Source organism: Salarias fasciatus, chromosome 13 (genome assembly GCF_902148845.1).
Source record: "Salarias fasciatus chromosome 13, fSalaFa1.1, whole genome shotgun sequence".
Classification (NCBI taxonomy): Eukaryota; Metazoa; Chordata; class Actinopteri; order Blenniiformes; family Blenniidae; genus Salarias; species Salarias fasciatus.
This window is the reverse complement of record NC_043757.1, coordinates 29,556,464-29,575,688: the sequence shown is the minus strand read 5'-3', so window position 1 is coordinate 29,575,688 and position 19,225 is coordinate 29,556,464. Positions and strand designations below refer to the sequence as shown.

General features: G+C 46.7%; 1 protein-coding gene across 3 annotated transcripts in view; it reads left to right on the top strand.

Annotated features, from left to right (window-relative positions):
• nt5c2a (5'-nucleotidase, cytosolic IIa) overlaps nucleotides 1-18,967 on the top strand; it is a 39,671-nt gene extending 20,704 nt beyond the window's left edge. For all 3 annotated transcript variants that reach the window (XM_030106887.1, XM_030106886.1, XM_030106888.1), the window contains 10 exons: nucleotides 920-973; nucleotides 1,054-1,137; nucleotides 3,373-3,414; nucleotides 4,036-4,143; nucleotides 4,216-4,282; nucleotides 13,307-13,477; nucleotides 13,638-13,689; nucleotides 15,855-15,915; nucleotides 17,117-17,293; nucleotides 18,503-18,967. In XM_030106887.1, the coding sequence (XP_029962747.1) occupies nucleotides 920-973; nucleotides 1,054-1,137; nucleotides 3,373-3,414; nucleotides 4,036-4,143; nucleotides 4,216-4,282; nucleotides 13,307-13,477; nucleotides 13,638-13,689; nucleotides 15,855-15,915; nucleotides 17,117-17,293; nucleotides 18,503-18,745 (1,059 nt within the window). In that variant the 3' untranslated portion in view covers nucleotides 18,746-18,967. The remainder of the gene's footprint in view (nucleotides 1-919; nucleotides 974-1,053; nucleotides 1,138-3,372; nucleotides 3,415-4,035; nucleotides 4,144-4,215; nucleotides 4,283-13,306; nucleotides 13,478-13,637; nucleotides 13,690-15,854; nucleotides 15,916-17,116; nucleotides 17,294-18,502) is intronic.
• The last annotated feature ends 258 nt before the right edge of the window (nucleotides 18,968-19,225 follow it).

Here is a 19,225-nt window from a genome sequence, read left to right as displayed (position 1 = left end):
GGATCAGCTGGAGGTTAATGTGGGATCAGCTGGAGGTTCATGTGAGATCAGCTGGAGGTTAATGTGGGATCAGCTGGAGGTTCATGTGGGATCAGCTGGAGGTTAATGTGGGATCAGCTGGAGGTTCATGTGGGATCAGCTGGAGGTTCATGTGGGATCAGCTGGAGGTTCATGTGGGATCAGCTGGAGGTTCATGTGGGATCAGCTGGAGGTTCATGTGGGATCAGCTGGAGGTTCATGTGGGATCAGCTGGAGGTTAAAGCTGGTGTCCGGAGTTTCCGTTTGTTTCCATCGTATGTATCATTTTTCAACAGAGCTTCAATGTGTCAGTCTGGTTCATACTACAATATAATATCAGCATAAAGCAATATAAAAATGTATTTGAGCTCCGCCTTCGTCTCATAGACCCCCATGTTTTCCGAAAAAGCACCGGTCAGCTTCAGCCAATAGATTTCGAGCTTCCGCCTTGTCGCGCTGTCAGTCAAAGTGTGGAGCAGCCAGAGAGCACTTCGCTCGCCCAGCAGAGGAGAGTTAGCTCTGCAGCAGATATATCCACTGTCTGCTGAACATCCACCGTAAACAGCTCAACATGGAGGATGCTGCAGGACTCAGAGGCTCTCATTCTGATCCCACGGGTAATGAGTGTGCACAATTAAAGGGGCGTGGCTTGGTCGCTGAGGGAGGGTGGAACCTCGAGACGTTGGATTAAAAAAAAAAACTCATTCTTTCGAAACTCCGGACACGAGCTTTAATATAGGACTTGACGTCTGGGTTTTCATAGCAAACCTTCCGGAGGGAAGATGAGGCTCAAACAGCATCAGAATCCACCGTTTCAGTAAATAAGAAGTTCACTGGGAGAGCTTTTGAGCTGTCTTCTGATTTTGGACATGTTCTGTGTTTCATTCTGTTGTCTTCACAGGGATCCTTAAAAGAAAAGACTGTTGAAAACCTGGAGAAGTATGTGGTAAAAGATGTACGTCACACACATAAATGATATGTACTCTGTTATTCTCATTTTGTGTTCATTTTTTAAAGTTGTTTTCTTCCCTCCAGCCGAAGCTCCCTCTCCTGCTCAGCCGGATGAATGAAGTGGCTAAAGTGTTTCTGGCCACCAACAGTGACTATAAATACACAGAGGTGAGACCTGAGGACCGCCTGGCCCTGCCCTCCGGGCAGTCACCTCAGCATCCATCCTCTAAAACAAGACTTCCTGTTTCAGAAAATGATCTCCAGACACTCGGAAACATCCATAATCCAGTCCAAGCAAATCACATCAGATCATACTTTGTCATTTGTCTCTGCGCACAAATTGGAGAAAAAAAAAAGCCACAGAAAAATAAAGCGGTCTCTGTAATTGGATTACACACACGACTGCACACATCCCACCACATAATTACAAATAAAAAGTTAAAATTGGAATTGAAAATGAGGGAAGTGAGTGTCTGTAGAGGCAGTGATGCAAAGTGCACAGCAGCTGAAGTGACCTGGAATCATGAATAAATGAAATGAGACTAAAACTGGATCGAAGTCCAGAATGTGTGTTAAACCCACACTGAGGAACTTTTCAACTTAATAAAACATTTTAATATCTTTTGTGACGATACATCGACTTACAGCCAGCTGAATGACCCTCTGTCAGCCTGAGGGCGTCAGTGTTGCTTCACTTGGGCTGAGCAGCTGTGAGGAGGATGGTAGGAACCAGTAGCGGCGCGGGGCGCAGGTGGTGGGAGAGCTTGTTTTGTCCGCCCACACCGCCAGCCACGGGTGGTGCGGCGTTAATTCACTTCTGCATTGACGGGAGCGCTCGTTTCCAGACCCGCGCATTCCAAACAACACAGCAGGTAGGCAACGATTATTTTTAATAAACTGGTTTCTTCAACACCGCCCGCCTGGAATGCGCGGGTCTGGAAACGAGCGCTTCCGCCAATACGGAAGTGAATTAACGCCGCACCGCCCGCCGCTGACGGTGTAGGCGAACGAAACAAGCTCTCCCACCACCTGAGCCCCGCTCCACCGGCCGCTACTGGTAGGAACCCTGCTCACTGAAACACTCCACATGTGCGGACTGCTTTACGGCGTGCGTCACATCATGATGGAACATTGTTTATCCATCAGATTCATCACCTCGTCGCTATCCGTCCTTCACACAGCCACTGGAAACAAATGAAGGCGAGTTCAGTCCGACAGCACGCCACCGGGAGCAGCATTTTACCACGCCACGCGCTAGGCCTCATGGGAACTGTAGTATTCCTTCAGGCAAAACACTACCGCTTTGTCCACTGGCGCCGCCAAAATCAACGAAAAGTGAAAGTTCCTCAGTGTTGCTTTAATCCAGATCAGCAGCTGAGCAGCCGTCAGCTGGTGGCTCTGAAGTCTTCCAGTGATGGCAGCAGAGTTTCTGGAGAGGCTGTGGAGAGTCCCTGTTCCTTCATTAACTCTGGACCAGATCTCAGACAGAGGCTGTGAGGAGTCCCCCTCGGTCCCCCTCGGTCCCCCTCGGTCCCCGGACTGTCCTCTGCAGAGCTTCTCTGACGTCCTGCAGCTGGAGCTCCATGTGGCGATGCAGGACGTGCTCCCCGCTCCTCTGGAGGAGGTCCTGAGGATGCTGGGGGGGAGGGGCCTGTTTCAGCCTCCTCAGGAAATGCAGCATCTGCCGAGACCTTTTGATGATCGCTGACCTGTTCTCCATTCAGCTGCGGTCCTGTGAGGCCTGCGTTCTGAGGACCTGGATGTTCTGCCCTCTGTCTACCGAGCAGCCACTGATGCTGAGAGGAACATCCTCAGGTCGCGACCTCCAGGGGTCATGATCAGCTCCTTCCTGTGGTCTTTGTTGAGCAGCCGGTTGTTCTCTCTGCACCAGCCGTCCAGGTCTTTCTGGTTCTGGTTCCCTCTGAATGAGTCTCACTACGGCTGTGCCGTTAGCGAACTGGATGATCTGGATCAGCTGCTGTGGCTGTTCAGTCTGATCTGGATCAGCTGGTCTGGCTGTTCAGTCTGATCTGGATCAGCTGGTCTGGCTGTTCAGTCTGATCTGGATCAGCTGGTCTGGCTGTTCAGTCTGATCTGGATCAGCTGGTCTGGCTGTTCAGTCTGATCTGGATCAGCTGGTCTGGCTGTTCAGTCATGATGAACAGCTGTGAGCAGGTGGGACACAGCTGTCTTTACTGTCCAGCATTCTGCAGTGAGCAGTGTCACGAGGGGAGAACTCCTCAGAGTCCAGAGAGCTTGACTAACCTGCATTCTTCACCTGAGTGAGGGAGGAGAACATTTGACGGAACCGTGTCCCTCTGATGAGGTTTCTGAAGAGGTTCCTTCAATGCATTCTGTGTTTCCTGTTTCAAAGATGAAAATAACTGGTCTCTCCTCTTCCAGAAAATAATGACCTACCTGTTCGACTTCCCTCATGGTCCAAAGGTAACCCCGCTCCTCTCACACTGTGTGAACGTCAGAGGGCCACACTGCCCGAGCTCCGTCGGTCTGAACGGGCCTGGTGCTCCGTTCCTCTGGCTGTCAGGAGGTCAGGAACCTCAGAGACGGGACGGTAGTCAGTCTGACACTGGAGCCGGGACTCGATATGAAGCCATTAAAGCTCAACAATAGACAGAAGAACCCAGCGGGAGAACCTGACAGAGCAGAGCAGGAGAACCTGACAGAGCAGGAGAACCTGACAGAGCAGAGCTGGAGAACCTGACAGAGCAGAGCAGGAGAACCTGACAGAGCAGGAGAACCTGACAGAGCAGAGCAGGAGAACCTGACAGAGCAGAGCAGGAGAACCTGACAGAGCAGGAGAACCTGACAGAGCAGAGCAGGAGAACCTGACAGAGCAGAGCAGGAGAACCTGACAGAGCAGAGCAGGAGAACCTGACAGAACAGAGCAGGAGAACCTGACAGAGCAGGAGAACCTGACAGAGCAGAGCAGGAGAACCTGACAGAGCAGGAGAACCTGACAGAGCAGGAGAACCTGACAGAGCAGAGCAGGAGAACCTGACAGAGCAGAGCTGGAGAACCTGAATGATTTTTCTGGGTTCTTGTCAGGAGGGAACTCTGCACCAGCCTTGGCAGACATACTTCGACCTGATCCTGGTGGACGCCCGAAAGCCGCTGTTCTTTGGAGAGGGGACGGTGCTGCGGCAGGTGGACACGGTGAGAACCGAGGACGAGCTGCTTCTTCCAGTGTTCTCAGAACGACATGTCTGTGAGCGTGTCTTCTCCCAGACTACAGGTCGACTGAAGATCGGTACCTACACTGGACCTCTGCAGCATGGCATTGTGTACTCCGGAGGTGAGAAGAGCACTTCCACAGCTTCGCTGGTTCCACGCTTCATAGCTTTAAACGGGGTAAAATGTGATGAGACAGAGTGAGCGTTTCTCAGATGGAGAGCGGTGCTCATGCTGTCTGCAGTGGAGAGCTGCAGAGTGTCTTCAGTACAGACGTCTTGACACATGACACCGCTGTTTTCACCTGAAGAACATGTTTACCAGGGTCTTCTGTCAACAGTTCACATTCGAGATGGACTGATACGGCTTTTTCCGGACCAGTGCCGGTTTTTGGTAGTCAAGGAGGCCGATGGCAAATATTTACAGCCGATATTCATTTGCAATAAAAGTGGAAGTATTGATGTGAAATTTTGAATAGTACAAACCCTCTCGGGCTTCTGTTGCTGCTTTGTTTGTTTTTTGTCGGCTTATAATAATAATAATAATACCTTTAATTTGTAATGCACTTTACATTTGAATATCTCAAAGTGCAACAATAAAAAAAAACAAAAAAACAATAGATGTTCAGAACTATCAATAGATCAAAAACAACACAGCAAAGATTAGAATGGAAACAGGAAAGTCTTTAGCCCTTTCTTAAAAGAGTCCGAGGTTTGTGGGGCTCTGAGATGTACGGGAAGATTGTTCCATAGTTTCGGAGCAGCTGTCTGGAAAGCTCGGTCCCCCATTGTCCGGAGTTTAGTTGGTGGGACTGGGAGGGTGTTCATTTCTGTGGACCTGAGGTGTCTGGAAGTGGAGTCTGGAGTCCAGAGTGCTGTGAGCTAGTCCGGGGCGTGGCCATGAATACATTGGTATGCAAGCAGACAGACCTTATAGTGGATGCGCTGGTGGACCGGAAGCCAGTGGAGGTCGCGGAGAACAGGAGTAATGTGTTCGTGTTTTGGTGTCCTCGTCAGGATCCTGGCAGCAGTGTTCTGAATGTGCTGGAGCTTTTGAAGGCTTATGGCAGTTGTTAGGGACCGAGCCCTCCGGAGGGCAAGATCTCCATTGGTCTTCATCCGTTTCTCGTTCTATATTATACTAACGCCCAAACAAACGCAAATTTGACCCCCTAAACACGCACGAAAACTCATCAAATTTGGCACGCACATCATGACCGGTGAAAAATTTGATAAAATGGAAAAAAAAACATCATCTGCTCTCTAGCGCCACCTATATCCCAAAAAAGGGCCAAAATGGTTGCTACGGCCCGCAGGAATGTCGTAGAGAGATCAAACCAACACTCACGTGTTCGTCTCATCAAGATCTACATTTCACGCACTCACACCCCTGACCTAAATCCAACAGGACGTCCGTCATTTCCCTTTCAAAGTAAAATTTTGCTCAAAATCACTCCTCTCGAAAAAATGATCTCCTCCCAGACCGTTTGTCGTACAGATGTCAGAGCCACGCAGTGTGATGGAGGAGAAGTTTCTCTACAAAAGTTGTTCAAATCTTTGTCAAAAGTCTAACGGTGTGGATTTTATTAGCGTTCAAAGTTGGAAGTCTGAAATCCTGCCTTGCTCCGGCCCTCATCCGTTATAATGGGGGAAAATGGAAAAAAGTCGCCTTTTTTCAGCACCTCGAACAAGCATCGAGTGTGGCTAAACAGTGACTCCTATCAACAAACCGAGCACACGTGAAGCATCACCAGGTTCTCCCGAACAAGATGATGTAACATCAGTGTTCAAAATATCATGTTATATGTACATTTTCACAGGTATGAAAAGGTGTGCGCTCTGCATTTTTTTTGCTCTCAGTTATAATGGAGCCGGATGGGGAAAAATCTCGCGCTTCTCACAAACTGAGGCCTCTACGGTCCAAACTAAAAGTCTGACTGCTCTGAAAGCCTCACCAACTGAAAGACAACTAATTTTCCTATCAAACGTGATATTTAGGGACCGAGCCCTCAGGCGAGGTGGCCTCAGACCTGAGGCCACCTCGCCTGAGGGCAAGGCCTCTGTTGTTCATCTGTTTGTTTCTTATTACTGACCTCGTATTAAAACGCGAATTTGACCCCCCTAAACATGCACAGAAACTGATCAAATTTGGCACGCACATCCTGACTGGCGAAAAATTTTATCAGATGGAAAAATTAACCCTATCTGCTCTCTAGCGCCACCTAGAAACAGTAAAAACTCCACTGCAGCCCGCAGGAATGTTGTAGAGAGACCAGATCTGCACTGATGTGTTCGTCTTGTCGAGATCTAAAAATCAAGTGCTGACACCATGGACTTAAATCCAACAGGAAGTCTGGCATTTCCTATCAAAGTAGGATTTTGGCTGAAAATCACTCCTAACTGCATCTCTGTTGTGGCCCGCAGGAATGTCGTAGCGAGATGAGATCTGCGCTGATGCGTTTGTCTCATCGTGATCTAAAATTCCCACATTGACACCCATGACCTAAATCCAACAGGAAGTCCGTCATTTCCATTTAAATAAAACATCACTCAAACATTAAAATGATCGCTACAGCCCAAAGAAATGTCATAGAGATAAAACAAATGCTCACGCATTCGACTCATACAGATCTCATAATCACTAATTGACAACAATGACCTAAATCCAACAGGAAGTCCATTATTTCCCTTTCAAAAGAAAAGTCACATTTTTGAAAAAATGGTTGCTACAGCCCGTGGGAATGTCGTAGAGCAGTGGTTTTCAAAGTGCGAGGCGCGCCTCCCCTGGGGGGCGCCAGAGGGTTTAGGGGAGGCGCGGAGCGACAGAGAAGAAGAAAAAAAAACCAAACGGTGTGGGCTTCTGCAGCAGTCGCGCACTGCGCGCAGTGTGTCCTGTGAGATTCTTCACCCCCACCCCCCGCCCCCCGCTTGGGATGGGAGTCGAGAACCGGTTCTTTTGTAGAACCGGTTCCTCATGTCTCGATTCCAAGGAATTGTTTGTCTGTCTCCTTAACGATTCTGCTATCGGTTCTGCTGTGTGCGTGACGACGCACCGTGCGCTCCACGCATGGACTCGCAGCGCAGCTGTGGTCCGCTCAGGCACCGCCACCGAGCCGAGGACCGGAAACTTTCAGCAAGGACCCTATTTTTCCTCACTCCGGAGCCGCTGCTTCAGTCTGAACAGAAACAAGTCGGTGCCAGATGGAAAGTAGATACGTGTTCGTAAATCAGTGATTTCAAAATAAAATCTGTGTCGTGTTTTTGCCGTAACATTGTTTTTTGTAATTCTTCTGGTAGAATATATGACAAACGACGCGATTTAATCATTATATGCATTAGAACAGAGGTTACTCATACCCCTTTCACACTGCAACTAGCGGGTCGACCCGTGTTTTCGACCCGCTAATAATCGCCTTTTGTGTCCCGTCACACTGCCTGCAGACCCGCGTCTAACCGCCTGCTGGCGAGCCGCGTCGCTGCGTCTTCCCGCGCTGATCGTGTCCCGCGTTGATGACATCATCAGCGCGACGGAGCAAAGCGACAGTAAACGATGCAGCGGAAAACAGTCCCCGTTACCTGTAGACGAATCTCCTCTTCCCCACGGATCCAGAGCAGCTCTCTGGTCTCGCTATCTTGCCAATACTGGGTCATCTTGACGAAGGAAATCTCACGCTGTGTCCAGAAACAACAGCTAGCGCGCTAACTAGGGATGCACGTTTTATATCTTTTCTATGACCGATAACCGACGCCCTTTAACCGGTTAATAACCGGTAACCGATAAGATTTAAGGCCCGTCCTGCTTCACATATCTGCGTGGGTGTGCGTTGCGCATTGGTCTGCACGGACCGATCTGCGGACGTCCGCGTTGCGCGCAGGTCGCGCATCGCCAGAGCGCCACAGCAAACAAAACATGACGGTAAAAGTGACGGCAGCCGGAGCTCCAGCCTGATCGCTCAAACACCAGAGAGAAAATCTCGTGGACAGAGACAGCAGACTGTCTGGAGGGGGGAGAAGGTCTGCCGACAGAATCGCTCCGGCGCCGCCCCGCGATTCAGAAAAAAAGAAAAAAAAGGCTAAATAAACTTTAATATTAAATGATAACATACTGACAATGTATGTGCTTAATTTTCTCTAAATAATCTGTAATAAAGGAGCAGATAAACAGTCTGTAGTGCCGGAAAAGCTTCTGGAGGATGTGTGGAACAGTTCGCCTGCGGAACGTGCACAGAAAGAGCGTGGCATCGGTGGAGCGCCGAGGCTCCAAAGCGACTCGAAGCAGGACGACCTTTAAACGCCCTGTTGAGTGGCTCCATGCTGCCGCTCCGACATTCCGACGCACCACCATTTAGACACATCACCATTCCGAAATACCGCTATTCCGACACGCAGACGTCCCACCATTCCGACACGGAAATGTGGCTCCGAGTGAGTGACTGACTCGGCACAGTCCGGTGCTGAACTGCAGATTTACAATAACAGCAAATTCTCATCTAAAATGTAAAAAAAAGCTCCAAGATTTAGATATAATTAACAGTCCTGTGGGCTTCAATCATCTCCTATTGCTTTTTAAATTATGTGGAGAGTGAGCGCGCTGGTGATCTGTGTTCTGATTCATTTCCAAATAAAGTTTTAGCTTCTGAAATCCCATTTTTAAACCGTTCTGATGGAGCTTAATATTTATCTGGATGCTGCGGCTTCATACTGAACCATTTCACTGTGAATCTGGACGACCCGCGGCGTCTGGAGATAAAAAATAATATCAATGTAACGCCGGTTTTGTGCCACATGCATCAATGCGCACAAAGACACACACCCTCCCCGACTGTACAGCATGAAGGCACCTGGAATTAATCAGTGAATTAAGGAGTCATCTGCAGCGCCGTCATTGATATCTGTAATATAATGCCAGCTGCATGAAGACGCACGGCTCTGTGGAGAGCTCCTCCAGCTGGGGCTTAAAAAAAATAACCCATAGTATTAACCGGTCAAAGTTCCTGTTATCGGTTAACGGTTAAACGGTTAACCATGTGCATCCCTAGCGCTAACGTAGCCGCGCTGCGTCGACGTCATCACGTCGACTCGCGTCTGCCTTTCACACTCCCTTTCGCCCCTCCCACTAAAAAGCCGATAGTAGCGACCCGCTAAAAACCCACGTCGATTGCAGGGTTGAAAAACCCGGGTCTAATGCCGAGTGAACACTTTCACACTGCCATGAGGACCTGGTTAATTAGCGGGTTGAAACGGGTTTTTTGGCCAGTGTGAAAGGGGTTTTACTCATACAGGTACAGGTTTACTCATTGTAGGAAATTCAAACGACAAGAAATTGCACAAATCAAAGCTCCATGACCGGAGCGGCTGTGTTGCAGATTGGACGGGTTTCTGCACAATCAAGCTTCTCTTGAACCCGAGGTGGGTTGATGGAATGCTATATGTTTGTGATGTGTGTTTTTTTTTAAATGCAAATCCGGTTTTTACGGTTTTAACATGCATTTTCTTCAGAGATGGAGGTTTGGACTGCTTTCTATTGTTGGATGGAATTAACATTATATTTGGGACAGATCTGGCAACCTCCATCAGCTGACAGCACACACACTGAGACTGTGTGAGTGACAGAGCTGCAGAGCTGGACCAGACAGGGGCATCCAGTGTGAGGCCGGTGTCATTTGTTTTGAGCTTTCCAACCTGGGGTCAGGAAGAAGCTCCAGAGTTTGGCTGGATTTCACACCAAAAGATGAAACTGGGGCGACTGCAGCTTGCATAGTTTTCATGACATGGACATGTTTTCTTCTGTTCAGGATGAAGATATTAAAGAGTTAATGCAATTGTTTCATATCTCAATCAATGAGAATCAATAAGAGAATTGATGAGGAATTGTACACCCCCCCCCCCCCCCCCCCCCCCCCCCCCCCCCCCCCCCCCCCCCCCCCCCCCCCCCGCTCAGACGATATGAGTCAGTGGGTAAAGGGGGGCCACCATGCTTTTGACTTCTATTTGGGACAGGGTGACAGTAGCTCAGTTGGTAGAGCAGGTCGTCTTATAACCGGAAGGTTGGCGGTTCGATCCCCGCTCCCGCAGGTGTAAAACTGTCGTTGTGTCCTTGGGCAAGACACTTCACCCACCTAGCCTGGCATGAAAGTTGTGAGAGTGAATGGTTGGTGGTGGGAGGGGCCGATGGAGCAGCCTGGCAGCCTCGCTTCCGTCAGTCTGCCCCCCCCAGGGCAGCTGTGGCTACAGCAGCAGCTTACCACCACCCAGTATGGAGAGAATGAAGAATGCAGTGTAAAGCGTCTTTGAGTGTCCTGAAAAGCGCTGTATAAAACATTATTATTTGGGGAGGCTCGCTATTCTGCACTTTGAAAACCCCTGTTATAGAAAAATGTGAGACACGAAAAGACAAACACACAGGAGTGTCATTTAGAACGGTGTGTGGTGTGTGTTTGGATAGTTGGAGCAGTAGAATCTAAACTGGGACATTTCCGAATCAAATGAAAGTAGCCAAAGTAATTCCAGTGTATAAAGCCGGGGACAAACATGATTTTACAAATTATAGACCAGTCTCACTACTTTCTCAATTCTCCAAAATATTAGAAAAACTTTTTGTTGCTCGTTTGAATACATTTCTGGAAAAAAATAAAATACTTAATGAAAGTCAGTACGGATTCAGGTCAAATAGGTCAACTGCATTAGCACTTCTGGATTCTGCTGAGGAGATAGCAAATTCGTTGGAGAATAAAATGTACACAATCGGAATATTCCTTGACCTCCAGAAGGCTTTTGACACCATTAACCATGATATTTTAATAGATAAGTTAGAGAGGTATGGGATCCGAGGGAGAGTATTGGACTGGGTAAAGAGCTATCTGACTGACCGAAAACAATTTGTACAACTTGGAGATTTCTGTTCTTTATTGTTGGATGTTTCTTGTGGTGTCCCACAGGGGGCAGTATTGGGCCCCATTTTATTTATTCTTTATATAAATGATATATGTAAAGTTTCAGATGTTCTCAGGTTAGTTTTGTTTGCTGATGATACGACTATTTTTTGTACTGGGGATGACCTCCAGGCATTAGAGCAGGAGATGAATACAGAATTGAAAAAAATTAAATCGTGGTTAGATAGAAACAAATTGTCATTAAACTTGGGGAAAACCAAGTTAATGGTGTTTGGAAACATGGGAACAAATGATGTTGAAATTAAGTTGGATGATAAAATTATTGAAAAAGTAAATGAAATAAAATTCTTAGGAGTATTAATAGATGATAAAATTAATTGGAAATCACATATAAGCCATGTTCAAAGAAAAGTTTCAAGAAGTATTTCAGTAATAAATAAGGCAAAACATGATCTAAATAAAAATTCATTGCGTACACTTTATTGTTCATTAGTTTTGCCATATTTTACTTACTGTGCAGAAGTATGGGGAAATAACTATAAAACAGCATTACACCCTCTTGTCATTTTACAGAAGAAAGCAATCAGAATAATACATGGTGTCGGTTACAGTGAACATACAAACATACTTTTTGCAAATTCTAAATTATTAAAATTTCAAGATATTGTTGATTTATTGACTGTACAAATTGTATTTAGGGCAAGTAAGGACAATCTTCCAAAAAACATCCAACTTTTATTTTCTAAAAGAGTAGGAGTAGGGTACAATTTACGTCATACACAGAATTTTAAAGTTAGATGGGCGAATAATAAACGGAAAAGACTTTGTCCTTCAGTTCAAGGGGTAAAATTGTGGAACAAACTGGGGAGGCAGCTCAAGGAATGTCCAAATATGAAGTTATTTAAAAAGAAACTGAAAGAAATTACTTTTGAAAAATATATTAAGGGAAATGATTTTTGTTTATAAAAAAGGAAGTGTTATAAATTGTACTGTGAACACAACTGTGTAACAATGAAGGTTGTAATATCTTGAGCTAAAGAGTTAAAGTAAAGAGGGGTGGGAGATAATAAGTGTTACTTCATCCCACTCCTTTTCGAGCTAATATAAATGTGTTTTGTTATTGTATTATGCTGTATTGATTGTAATGATTTTTGTATATTGTAATGTAATTTTTGTTTACTGCCGAGCACTGTGAATGAAATTCAGCTCGAAACAAAATAAACAAACAAACAAACAATCTTAGTCTGATGGCAGCAGGGAGGAAGGACCTGCTGAGGAGGCAGCGCTCCTTCACAGTCCTGGGGGGACGCAGCCTGTCCCTCACACCGCTGTCCAGAGCCCTCAGGGTGTCCTGCATGGGGACATCCTGCTCAAATGCATGTGGGTTGGTGGTGTTTCCGCGGTATTTGACTTTTGCAAAGCACATTTTACAAATGGCGTGGCTCTTATCTGTCCCTCCGTCCTGGTTGTAAAAGCCACAGCGCGTCCAGATTCCGGCTTTATAAATATTCCTCGGAGCGTCTCCCACTTCCTCCGCCGCGGGAGACTGTCGTGTGATCCAGTTACCGCCAGACGGTAGAGTAAAGAAAGCACCGGGAGAGCTCTCGCCAGATGCTGTTCTTCCTCTGGCGGACTGGAGGCTCTGCAAAGCTCCTGGTGTGGTGTGCTGCCAGCTAGTGGCCAGGAGTAAAAGTGCAGCACACAAAAAGATGCTGCAATGGATATTTGCCGGGTAAATACATAATTAAAAATCAATATGGACGTATTTTGAATCGATGCGAGAATCCCGTGACGTCATATCACGATATATCACCGGATCGATTTTTTTAAACACCCCTAATTTAAAGTATGATTTCCTTCTCCTCCCTCTGGACAGAGGACCCCAAAGACCTGCTTCATTCAGAAAAAAAGTTTCCTGTTATACATGTATAGGTCCAGCCAAATTCAAAGCGAGCGTCACCGTCCTCTTCCTACAGGAGCCCGAGACGAAATCCTTTCCAGTCAGCTGTTCTCTGTGGTTCGCGTGGATGTTTTCATCAAGATCTGCACCACAGACTTTAAGAAGGATGAGTCATTTCAGAACAGACCTGGTTTTCTAAAGTGGAAACTGGACATTATATACAGAAGTAAAGTAACTGATGAGCACCGCCCTGCTTTCCTAGAAGAGCTGTATCGGTACTGACTGAGGGGAACCAGTGTCCTCAGGATCCCTGAGCCACGCTGAGGTTGCTCAGGGCTTTGGTGGAATGTCCTCAGGCTCTTCAGACATGGTGTGTGACCTGCTGGGTGCTAAAGGAAAAGACATCATCTACATTGGAGACCACATCTTTGGAGACATTCTCAAGTCCAAGAAACGTCAGGGATGGAGGACGTTTCTGGTCATTCCAGAGCTGGCTCAGGAGCTGCATGTGTGGACCGACAAGAGCTGTGAGAGAACACACACACACACACACACACACGGCCTGCAGCTGCTGTCTCTGAATAAACACTGAGAATTTGACTGGATGGTTTTTATTCACTGAATTAACTCAGCAGAATGAAACCAGGAAATGAGACGAAGTGAATTTCTGTTGTCACTGTTTTCCAGCCATGTTTGAAGAACTCCAGTCACTGGATTGTTTCCTTGCTGAGCTTTACAAGTGAGTGATCAGATCTTTTCATCCTGTATTGAAATGTTTCTGTCGAAGACCTTTAGCAGTATATGTTTAAACAAATGGCCCACCTCCAATGCCGTGTGCTTTATGGCTTTAATGCTGTAGCTTGTGGTTTTAATGCTGATTTTAGGGTTTTCATCTGGTAGTTAATGGTTTTAATTCTGTACTGAATGGTTTTAATCTGTAGTTAGTGGTTTTAATCTCGTAGTTACTGATTTTAATCTTGTAGTTGATGGTTTTAATCTTGTAGTTAGTGGTTTTAATCCTGTCCTTAGTGGTTTTAATAATCCTGTTGCTAGTAGTTTTAATGCTGCTGTTATTGTGTGAATGCTGAAGGCATTCACACGATTACATTCCTCCTCTGACTTCTTCCGCCGTTTTTTGGCACGCTTCTCCTCCTACAAATTTTGTCCGATTTGAACCATTCAGATATCAAAATGTGCAGCTTTTTAAGGACATTCCTGCTATGTTCTGGCTTTTTAATATCTTTTAAACTTTTTGAAATATTTCAACTTTTGTGCAGCTTTTTACCCCATGTTAACGGATGGAGAAATTTTTAAACTTTATAACCCTTTAACTCCTTCAAATCTTAACCGATTTTAACCATTCAACTTTTAAACTATTCAACTTTTTAAACCCTTTCTTAAACCTTTTTAAACTTTTTAAACTTTTTTAAGCTTTTTGAAATATTTCAACTTTTTAAAATTATTTTTAACATTGAAGTGGATGGGAAACCCCTTCAACTGAACTTTAAACTCCTTCAACTTTGAACTCTTAAAACTTTGTCATACTTTCACATTCACATGTCATTTTACTTTTAAAACGTAGGCATTTTTGTCCTTTATTCAGGTATGTAGTATCATTTCAAGATCTTCTACCAAATTTAAACTGTGAGCCTTCAAGTACAGAGAGAATTTCAGCCGTTTTTGGAGTTTACAATGGGTGTGTATTGGAAAAGCTAGAGTGGGAGAAAGGAATTTAGAGTGCGGGAGGCTCTGAATTTTAACCCAAAAAAAAATTCTTTTCTCGTCCGTACGGCCACATTTCTGGCTCAATCTGCACAATAACACCTCAAAACGTAGGAATTTTTCTTGTGACTCGTAAAATTGAGCCACTTTGTCTCTATCTCAAACGGTTCTCTCTCCAGAGGCATTTGTTTGAGGAGAGTGCAGAATTTTCTCCCATCCGCTCCAATGCATTTTGGAGACGCCTGAATCCAAAACTTCACTCGTGTTCGCACAATCGCCGTGGCTGAATGGATGATCCTACAGACATGATTCCTGCACCATTAAATTCATGAAAGGCTTCTGAATCTGACTGTGTGAAAATCTTTTTCAATTTCACCTTTCGGTCCCTGAGAAATGCCATTTCTTCAACCATGCGCACTCCATTAAAAAGTGCTGATTCACTGTCATGGCTGCTGTGCAGCTGGTCTCCATAGCAACAGACACACCTGTTGTGCTGACTGCTGCTTGATTAGTCTGGATTTTCCCATTAAGACTGGAGCTCTATTGATCCTCTGTTACTCTGACACTGACTCCACTGCTCCTTCTCCCTCTATCAACCGTTGTAAGTTTTTGCAGTGTTTTCAACCTTTTTCAACCTTTTTCAACTTTTTACAGTGTTTTCAACCTTTTTTAACCCTTTTCAACTTTTTGCAGTGTTTTCAACCTTTTCCAAACTTTTTCAACTTTTTACAGTGTTTTCAACCTTTTTTAACCCTTTTCAACTTTTTGCAGTGTTTTCAACCTTTTCCAAACTTTTCAACTTTTTGCAGTGTTTTCAACCTTTTTCGACTTTTTGCAGTGTTTTCAAAATTTTTCAACCTTTTTCAACTTTATTTCAGGGTTTTTCACCTTTTCTTATTCAGTTTTTCTGCATTACAGTTTAACATTTTCAGCTCAGCGTTCACACTTGCAGTTTCTTCAGGAACTGCAATTTTTTTCTAGTTGGTTTTAATTCTCTAGTTAGTGTTTTCAATGCTGTCATTTCCAGTCTCAATCCTGCAGGTAATGGTTTTAATCTTGTAGTTACTGGTTTTAATCCTGTCATCAGTGGTTTTAATGCTGTCATTTCCAGTCTCAATCCTGCAGGTAATGGTTTTAATCTTGTAGGTGGTTTTAATGATGATGATGTTTGTGTGCTGATAGGCATCTGGACAGCAGCAGTAATGAGAGGCCGGACATCAGCTCTCTGCAGCGACGCATCAAGGTACATGCAGTCCGCCCTGCACAGATACCCAGACCCCTCACACATCCCCAGCTTCCGTTCAGCATGTCCCACAGATACGAGAGAGGGTTGAGGTCTGGAGAACTGCTGGATCCCTCCATCACTTTTACTCTCAGCTTCTGTAGCAAGACGAGTCAGACAGGCGGAGGTGTGCTCGGGTTGTTTTTATGCTGGAGTGCTGCTCTGTGGTCCAGTTCTGAAGTGAGGGGGTCGTGCTGGTCATTGATAGTTCTCTCAGTGAACTGAACAGCGCTCACAGCCCCAGACCTCGACTCGCGACTCTCCCCCCACCATTTTTCACTGTAGGTAAGACACCGGTGTCTTGAGCTAGATCCTGCTCATCACCTCACTCAGCTGACACTATTTAAACTGAATAAGTCTGTTTTGGTCTCATTTAGCCCGTAGGCCATGGTTCCAGGAATCCATGACCGTGATCTGCTTGTTTTTGGCAAACTGTTTGCGTGTTTCCTTGTACATCAGTGTCGGCTGTTTAAAATGTGTGCTATGAATAAAGTTGACTTATGGCCTGTCATTTTCAGAAGAGGCTGTGTGGTCTAAGCTCTGATAAACCTGACCCCCCTCCACCTCATCCTCTGACCCCCCCCCCCCCCAACCACTTCATCACTTCAACCACTGACCCCCCACCACCTCATCCTCTGACCCCCCCCCCCAACCACTTCATCACTTCAACCACTGACCCCCCCCACCACCTCATCCTCTGACCCCCCCACCACCTCATCCTCTGACCCCCCCCCCCAACCCATCCTCTGACCCCCCCCCCCCCCAACCACTTCATCACTTCAACCACTGACCCCCCACCACCTCATCCTCTGACCCCCCCACCACCTCATCCCCCGGCCCCCCCCCCCCCACCACCTCATCGTTTGATTGTTTGAAGTGGTGGGGGGGTCAGAGGATGAGGTGGTGGGGGGGTCAGGGGATGAGGTGATGAGGTGGTGGGGGGGTCAGAGGATGAGGTGGTGGGGGGGTCAGAGGGCTCACCTCTCTCCTTGTCTCTTTTTTTCCTGTTCTGTGTGATGATCGCCACCATGTTGGTGTGAAAACATGTAAACACTGAGGAAGTCAGTCAGTTTCCAGACGGTGTTTCACACCACTGCATCTCCAGATCCCAACAAGGATTTGCTGATCAGTTCTAACGTAACTCACTTGATGTATTTTCCAGAAAGTGACTCATGACATGGACATGTGCTACGGCATGATGGGAAGTCTGTTTCGCAGTGGATCGCGACAGACGCTGTTCGCCTCTCAGGTGATGCGCTACGCTGACCTGTACGCCGCCTCCTTCATCAACCTGCTCTACTACCCCTTCAGCTACCTGTTCAGAGCCGCGCATGTCCTGGTGAGCTGCTTCCCACTCGGCTGTCTGTGTGGAGGAAATGACTCGGTGGACCCTCGGCTTTGCCCCGCCCCTTTCCTTGTTGCTGCATGTGCCCCAGGAACAGTGTTTCATCAGTTTTGCTTCTGAAATCACTTAAACATCCCAGACAGCAGGCGTGTCACCAGCTCCAATGGTTCTCTTGGGGTTTCAGGACGGTTGGTAGCTGAATGCCATGGACTCGTTTGCATTTTGGGGCGGGGCTTAGCCAAAGGTAAAAAAAAAGTGAGGTTCTCTATGGAAACAGAAAACACCGCTTTACTGAAACAAGTAGATGGACAATAGCAATGATTCAGAGCTTAGCTCTGTGGAAGCTGTTAGACTTTTCATCACTTTCAGCGTTTCTAGCCATTTAACTGCTTCACATGACCTCCGCTCGATTGGATTTAATACAATCGCAAATGTACATTTGTCTCCTCAGAGTTTGAGAGCAGAGCAACTTAAATGGGGGGTATTAGGTGTTTTTTGGCCCTTTAGTATCAGTCTTCAGCACTCAAGCAACAGCTTTGCCCAAAGTTGGATGGTGAAAGCTGCATGTGTCAAAAACAACTTAAATCAAATGTTCCTCTGCATCAGGCTGCCTCAGACACTGGAAATGAGTCCCTGTCTCTTTAAGAAGCTCCTCAGCTTAGAGACACGCCCCCCTGAGAGCGTCCATCTTGGCGATTTGCGGTGTATTTCCCCGCCCCTCAGAGCGGTGGGGCAGCGAGCTGTGCAGGAGGAACTGCGCAGACTACGTCAGAGATGGGGGGGAGCTGTGCATTATGGGTGGAGTTATGCATTATGGGTGGAGTTATGCATTGTGGGCGGAGCTGTGTAGCACCAAGCGTTTCAGCCTCAACATGGCTGCCAGGGGGAGATTCAGGAATTGCTCAAATATGCCTGAATGGTTCAGGAAACCACTCCATGCTTCTGTTTAACGGGGAAATGACACTATAGCTTTATACAAAGCTCAGAAAAGTGGATTTTGCTTAATACCCCTCCTTTAAAAATGAGATAGAAATGTTGACACATTTTTGTCAAAGCCACTCCAGAAATGACTTGAGTATCAACAATGAATCCACTGCTGTTGTGAACGCCAGGAGTGTGGTTGATATTGCAAGCAGCGATATCAACAGCGATAATGCAAACGGGTGGAGGGTCTCCCACCTGACTGCCTCTCATCCCTCACAGATGCCTCACGAATCGACGGTGGAACACGCACACATCAGCATTATGGACGTGGAGTCACCGCTCGCCACCAGGAACCGCCACGATGTCGACATGAAGGACATGGAGAGCAAACGGCACCAGCTGACCCGCTCTGTCAGCGAGCTGCAGCCCCCACACTTCTTCCCCCAGACCCCCCAGGAGATCACCCACTGCCACGACGAGGACGACGAGGACGAGGACGAGGAGGCGGGGGGGGAGGGGTAAGAGGGACTAAGAGGAGGAGGAGGGGGACGTGGGAGGAAGAGGAGGAGGTAGCACTGACTGGTAGAGGTTGGGTTCATGTTGAAGGTCACAAACTGAAGCCTCATGGTCCTTTGAAGCGTCCATATGGGGGTAAAGCAATGTTTCAGCGTCTGTTTCTACTGTAAGAATGCTTGTTTTTCAATAAAGAGCAGCAGCAATAAAGGAATTCAATCATCCTTCACAGCCTTTCATGTCATGTCGTGGTGCTTTGTCTTGCATTCCAGAAGGACATCACCTGTGGGACACCGAACCGCACGCGATATGTGAACATCAGCAAACTGGGGAGCTCAGTTGGAGACAGCCTCTGTGACAGTCTAACTGGCTTACATGCCTTCACTGGTTGTGACACTGTTAGTGCCTTGGCTGGCCAGGGCCCGCTGAAAGCCTTGAAGATGGTGAAGAAAGATACTTCCTACCAAGAAACCTTCAGTGGACTCGGGC